The 7,358-nt window shown below is 43.1% G+C and overlaps 1 protein-coding gene across 1 annotated transcript; it reads left to right on the top strand.

Moving 5' to 3' along the window:
* Positions 1-1,688: 1,688 nt before the first annotated feature.
* On the top strand, positions 1,689-5,133 carry LOC119169460 (U-scoloptoxin(01)-Cw1a). Its single transcript, XM_037420522.2, has 4 exons — positions 1,689-1,751; positions 2,855-2,886; positions 4,000-4,025; positions 4,627-5,133. The coding sequence occupies exons 2-4, from the start codon at positions 2,859-2,861 to the stop codon at positions 5,017-5,019; spliced, it is 447 nt and encodes a 148-aa protein (XP_037276419.2). The 5' UTR covers positions 1,689-1,751; positions 2,855-2,858; the 3' UTR covers positions 5,020-5,133.
* Positions 5,134-7,358: the final 2,225 nt, after the last annotated feature.

The raw sequence follows: 7,358 nt of genomic DNA on the forward strand, positions 1-7,358 counted from the left end.
AAAAGCGACAATCATCAAACTACTTATTGGCGCACAATACCATGGCCAAGCTGGGACAGAGCTCTTGTAAATAAAAAAACTGAAAATTGTCCCCGAATCTGCATGTTACACTGCAAATGTCGTCGAAAGACGATAGTCTTGCGTCCGAAGAGAGTGAACAAAACGTTTATTTTATGCTCTGCGCAAGAAAATTCGTGAATGATATTTTGGAGGCGCTGCGTTAGTGCCTCGAGCGTGTAGCGTCGGCGAACGAGCGCATCGAGACACGTTAGACACGAGCTCCATCTGGCACTTCGAAAACGAAGGAAGTCGTGCGCGCCCGCGGAGAAAGATGCGCACCTGTCTCGGAGGTGATAAGGTGTAGAACGCAAATCGACGGGCAGGTAGGTGCCACCTCCGTGTCGTCTTAGCAACGCGTTCGAAGCACTTACCTTTTTGAGCATCGCGTTGCACTGTCAGCGCAGCGTGATAAACTCGACGGTCATTATAATTACTTGTGTGTGCCTTCTCTAGTATAAATGCACACATACAAAACATCCACGTGTTGTTATGATGCCTCAAATATGCGCAATAATTGCTTTTTAATTGACAATCATACAAGTATGAACGATGAATCTTGAAAAATATTGGAGGGCACTGCGAATGGGGTTGGTCGTTAAGTGCCATTCAAGGTATCGGTAAGAGCTGACAAGCAGACAAATGTACAGACAGACAAACCAACCAATATTTTTCCGTCGAAGGTCCCCAAGAAAGACTATCGTCTTTAATAAAACAACATTAGTGCCTTGCGAAGCCTCTATAAAGAAAACTAAAGAAAAAAAGCACGTGAAAAGCTGATAGAAATATTTCCTATGCGCATCGTGTTATAGTAGCTACACGTACCAATTCATAATGACATGGGTCACACAGTAGCGGAAGTACGGCTCTGTTCATATATGTGAAAGAAATTATTTATAATACGCTATTCCTCACACAGCGCCTTCTTTGGCGAATTGAAATCTGGACCGGAGCCCACACAGTATCCTGATATGAAGCCCGCCAAAGGCGCAATCAAATTACATATACACTGCGTAACACTCTCAAAATATTAGCCGTGGCTGTAGGCTAAGAAAGCTGCAGCAGCTCTTTACATAAACATCCAAGGGCCGGTTCATGGTTTTCAGACTAGAAGTTCCTTCATAGATCGTGTCCTCTTGCACTGCTGGACAAGACGAAGCATTTCAAAAAACTAAACGGAACTGCAGCAGACAGTCTGCGTCGAGCAAAACTGGATTAGCCTCTTGCAAAACAAGACACCATTTTACGCGAACGTGCTTGGCAGGGTCGAGGGCTGCACACGATTCGATACCTGTATTAAAGTAGTACACCACGCGAAGTAATGCGGCACGCTGCAAGATAATTGCCGAAGAGCGCGTCCGCAAGGATGAGCTGCTACGTGACAGTTTTTTCTCATGAGGTCACTTGCGAATGGGCTCCCCTTTCGACGGAGAATTTGGTCTTAACTTTGACTCTCAGAAGCAGCCAGTTAGTATGTGTGGGATACAGATGGCTTTGCCCACTGCTTAAGGCTGGAAGATGCAGCCGCAGGCAGGTGGACGGGCCGGACGAAGATAACGGGTTCCAATGAATACCAGAGACTGGATTTAAAAGGATGAGGAGAAAATTGTAGAGGAGGGCAAAGAGACAGGTATAAGTAGGAACTACTCACTGGGTGTTTCGTTGTCGAGTTCGTTCAGACACAAGATCACCAGGTGAGTCGTCTGCTCACGTGGGATTCTAATAGCCACAACCGAAACCTTGTGACAGTGAAGGGTCATTCCAAGACTTGCAGCGAAAATGCGCCTGATGTTCTTCCTGTGGATGTGACAGTGGAATGCTACTTTTCTTCTTCAATGTAAAGCTGTCGAGTGGTACCGCTTGGGTTGTTCTGTTTGTGCTGAAGCTGACCGCCTTGGTGCGATTTTCTGGTAGTCTGGTTTATTGGAAATGCCCATGAAACCTGGCAACAGAACCTCAGACGCTGGCATAACTCCGTGGCTTGCCTTTTTCGCGTGTTATTATAACACATTCTGTGATGAAAAAGTGATGGCTAATTACCAAACTTTTCGGAAGAACTCCTTAGGCAAGTTCATGCCAGGCAATGGTGTCCTTTTAGATCCCACTAATATTGTTGGATCAGCTTGTGTGCATGCTCAGTCGTGATCACCATTTCGTTTTTGCTACCACTAAGTGCGACGCAACGTGGCCTGTCTAATTTTTTAACCACGATCATTGAAAATACAGCAATTTTATCGTGTTAATGAGCAGACAATCATTTATAAACAAAAATATTTGTAGAGAATTCCCAAGCCAACAACTGACATTAGTAAAAACCATGCGCTGGTATTGCACTGTGGCCCTGGATTCTATGGTCCTTCTGTAATTTTTGCCCACGCCGCTGACTTATTTTACCCACCGGTGCCTGCTGCTGCCATCGTCGCCACTTCTAACGCCCTCTTGCTCGGGTAGTCAGTGAGTCAAGTCACGGCACAGCATATAAACTGAACAAACAACTGCAAATTTTCCTACATAATTGCTTCCTCGCTATAAAAATTGCAGTTATATCGAGTGTGTTCGTGTACCACATTGTTCCACTCTTATTTAGCGCCAATTCGAGTCAATCAAGTTTGATATTTCAGGAACCTCGTAGTACAATTCCGGTGAAAAAGCGCATTTTCTCATTTTTGAGCGAACGATTAGTGACGACAGCTTCGGTAATTACAAATACTCTTCGCAAATTTCTGAAATGTGTGGTGAAAAGAAGACTGTTTGCTTATTAGCCATGCATCTTTCTTTGCATGCGGCCATGAACCAGAACCATGAAGGCTGTTGCTCTCTTCCTCCTGGGTAAGTTTCGTACGCGTAGAGATGATCGTCGACTCTTTTGCAATCTAATACGAATACGACAGACAATATAGGGAACGTTGTTTAACAACAGCGTAACTGAAAGCACCATTCAGTCCCGATGAAGCACTGAATTGCATACCAGGCATTTCAGCATATGTCCAATGACTCGTACCGGACAATGTGGTTACTATGGCTGTAAGACCCCTTATTTTTATATGAAGTGAAGCACAACATAATTGCTGTTCTGCTAATAATTGCGTACGCATGTAGTACTCGTAAATTTTTGTTCGGATTACTTGAATTAAAAAAATATTGCATTGATGAACTAATTTCACTGCCAGAATGTTGCAACTCACCTTTGATGCCCACTTCTGGCGGTTACTCAATACTGCTGTGGCATTTTTTATTTAGGGGTAAACCTTACGTACCCTTAACAATGAAGTTTGAATGAAAAAATCAAACATGGATAGCCAAGCTTTTACATCAAAACTCACTTTCAGCCGTGCAATCAAACTGGCGATATAGCTCTTGTCTATGTCATTGGGCTCCTCAAAAAGATTCTTCACTGGTAGTGCACTACCTCGAGTAAAATTATTCTTGGATTGCTAATCTACCTAATTCAATCAGTGATTCATTTCATTGATCAAATGACCATGGAGCACTTGTACTGCAACATCACTTACAATATGCAATGAGGTAAAATATTTTTTAAAGTATGACTTACGACACAAGGTACGTCAGCTTGATGCATTCATACAGTTAAAAATAATCAGTTCCAACGATTCTAAAATGTACTTATGTAAGCACTGCCAGAAAACACTTAAGGTACACAACTTATGCAGCATGGTAACTTTATTCTAACATCTATTCGTTTTTACCTTTTTATGTTGTTTCATGGCTTCCTTGCCTGCAGCTGGATATTACCGCTAATACATTCAAAACTAAGGACATGTAACGCCAGTAAGTAATTTATGGGCTGTACATAAAGCAATTTTATCTGACAGGAAAGAAATCAGAGGTGAAAATATTCCGTAACCTTCGCATTAAATTTCGCGCATACACTCCTTTGTTTTAGCAACACCATGAATTAATTCTCACTCAATGTCTTTCTAGCCACTGTGGTCGGCGCTGTCCCACGGGTAAGTGTTTTCCGCATTGTTATATTAGCATTCATTATCGATTTCTTTAAGGTAGCAACACCCTGTGCATAAGAAAAAATAAACACAGTTTTGTTTGGAATCAACTATTAGAGTCGTGCATCGCACCGATATGAGACTCGATAGTCTCCCCAATGCAGGAAGTAAATAAAGTGTTTGCTGTCGAGTACTGTCGTATTGTTCTACAGTATTGCAATATACAAGTTTTTATAGCAATTTGTTCTCGAGCTTTGGCACCAAGCAGATGAAAAGACACCCATAATGTGCCGGGAGTGACAAAACTTGCAATAAACTGCCATTACAACCATTTCTAGAATTCTTGCAGAATCATTAACTCATGCTGTTATCTCTATCATCTTTACTGCGACTTAATTTTCTGCATGCGATGCCAACAGTAATGGTGTCATGAGCCCCTGAAAAATTTCTATGGAAGGTATGAAACGGAAGTTTTTTTTGTATTTTGATTGTACGAGGAAACGATAGCTTTGGTCATTTCGTATAGGTGATATTGACATGAAGAAATGTGCGCCAGCTATAGCTCAAGAGTTTCCATGTTTGTTGTGTTTTTTGTCTTTCCCTTCAGGCTCGTCGCCAGGCCGTCAGCCTTCCCGACGGCGTCGATCTGTTGCTCGGCCGTGCCGTCCAGTCCAACTTCCAGTGCACCCGCGACGGCTACTACGCTGACGTAGAGACCAACTGCCAGGTGTTCCACGTGTGCCGCGGTGTGACCAAGGAGGACGGCAGCATGGACTACGAGCACCACGCTTTCGCCTGCGGCAACCAGACCGTCTTCAACCAGGCTTCCTTCACATGCGCCTTCACCGAAGAGGCCATCCCTTGCAGCAGCGCCAAGGACTTCTTTTACCTCAACGAGCGTCTCTTCCAGGACAAGGACACCCCCATTCTAGGAGACGAGGAGGCCCAGAAGGCTGCCGAATTCTACCCGGCCCGTGCCGCCGCCGCCGCCAAGGCGTAAAAAAGGGCCACATGCGAATGAGTGTTTTAGGACTGAATGTGAGAGCTTGTACAGTGATACGTAATTAACCGAATGTTGTACAGTGATACGTATTAAACCGGGTATTACAATTTCGTTGGCGCGATTTTTTAAGTACCCGATTTCAACCATAATGAAGGTCAACTTTCATCCGTACGCTCAAAAAACTTATTAATGCGAAAGCCCACTATGCCTCATCAAGCACAAAAATTGACCCTTGGTGGCAACAATACGTCTTGCAAAAAAACATCATCACGTAATGACGTCCCTGTGTGGCACACCATGACGTTTCAAATAGCCAAAGTTTTTGTCACCATGACTTCACGATGACTTGATTGCGACGTTACATAACACGGCGTCGTATGATTGTGTCACCACAAGATGTCGACGCTTCGTCAAAAGTTGGCCAATCCTGGAAGCAAGGTAGAATACAAAAGGAAGAAAGCCGAAAGCAGTACGAAAATTGGCGGATCCTGAAGCTTCGCCTTTAATAGCTGAAGACGATTGCGATATCCTGTCCCTAGTGCGTACTTCAAACACTTAGTGCATGGAATCTTTCCGAATTTGCTCTGCACGCACCACGTGATATTAAAAGAATAGGCGCAGCAAGGTGTGTTTTTTTTTTGTAGCGGGTGACCAGCTTTAAACTTTGAAATAGTAATGATAATCACATTTATTGGCACGCGATGCCAATGTAGGCTTCTACAAGGCGATTTTACTGCAATATGTCACGTTGTTTTGTGAAGAATGTATACAAGACGCATGCATTCGTAAAGCATGAAAGTTACCTTCTGTGCATTTCTGAGCAGATGATGCTATTTTCATTGTATTCACACGCAGGCGCATAACTGTTTGGGAGAACCCCAGCTTACCACGCAAACGACCAAGGTTTAATCCTCACTCAGACCGAGAAACTTTGTCGTTACTATAATTGCATCTCTCTCAATTTTTCTGTCACACACATGATGATTTCTCGCTCACAGCCAACGACGCCGACGCCAGAATTTCTGCAAAACAAGCTCTTTACCTCTGTCACTGAATGCTATCGCTGACTGAGTGTTAAGGAGCTCCGAAAGTTTTGCGACCTATGATCTTCAGTGGTCGTAACTTTTCCAGGACACCAAAGACATATGATTCCACATCTACCGAACTTCATAAGAGTGCGGTTGTGCTTTTTTGATGGAGCTGGCGGTCCGGCCATAGTCAAGCCGAGCTTGAAGCTGTATTTGTGTCATTGAGTCTATACATTCACTAAATAGCCAAAAAATTGTGAAAAATTGCCATCAAAATGTCCCTGTCATTCGTTATATCAACCGGCGAATGGTTGTAGTACAGTATCAATTGAAGAAGAATGGCGATTTGGGCTAGTTGGTTTGAATTCATGATAAGGGTTGCAGCGCGAGCACGAATGTGCTAGAAGAAACAGACGAAAGTCGAGGTACGGAAGGCAAAGAGGACAACACTGTTTAGTCTGTTTCTTCTAGCACATTCGTGCTCACGCTGCAACCCTTATTACAGTATCAATCAGTACTTCTATTGAGGAACGTAGGCAGGAGAAGTTACCTGAAGGTTCTAGCACATCATGCACTGGTCAGTAGTGCTTGTACGCGATAATAGGGCAAATCAACATCTGCTACACTGTCAGTGGACCTGCCACAGGCCAGCAGTTTGTAGTCGATATTCTTTGTCGCACAACTACAAACAAAAAATACACCACAGGTATTCCAGTTCTTCTGACTCATTCTGTAGCCTTCTGCTTTTTTTAAAGTTCATGAATCCTCATGAACCAGCCAGATAAAATACTTGCTCGTCAACACTCATAGGTGAACTCAATTTCATTCATCTAATTCGTATCGTAATACGTAATTCGTCCTTTTATCAACATGAAGCTAAGCCATAAAACAAACAAAAAAACAGAATGTGGCTAACACTGATGCATATTTAGAAATAGCTCAATCCTTTCTATGATTTTGAACGTGGGAAAGAGTCGCTGGTCAAAGACTCCAATTTTTGGTTAGTCATAGGCATGGACCTACGTATTCCAGCTCAGTGGTCACAGACATATCAAGCTTGGTAATGAAGAAGAAAAAGCACAAGCGCTGAGATATTTCGTTTTTTTATAGCGTTATATATTTATAAGCTATTAGAAGATAAAAGTTGAGGGATAAGCACACGCGTCGTGTGGTTGTGGGTCCCATTTCAACTTGTAGCGAATGATTTATTTTTCGTTCTAATTAGCGCACATCTGATGATATGAGGGGTTTAACGTCCCAAAACAACCATATATTTATAAAAGATGCCGTAGTGGAGGGCTCCGGAAA

Source organism: Rhipicephalus microplus, chromosome 2 (assembly GCF_043290135.1).
Source record: "Rhipicephalus microplus isolate Deutch F79 chromosome 2, USDA_Rmic, whole genome shotgun sequence".
NCBI classification, from domain to species: domain Eukaryota; kingdom Metazoa; phylum Arthropoda; class Arachnida; order Ixodida; family Ixodidae; genus Rhipicephalus; species Rhipicephalus microplus.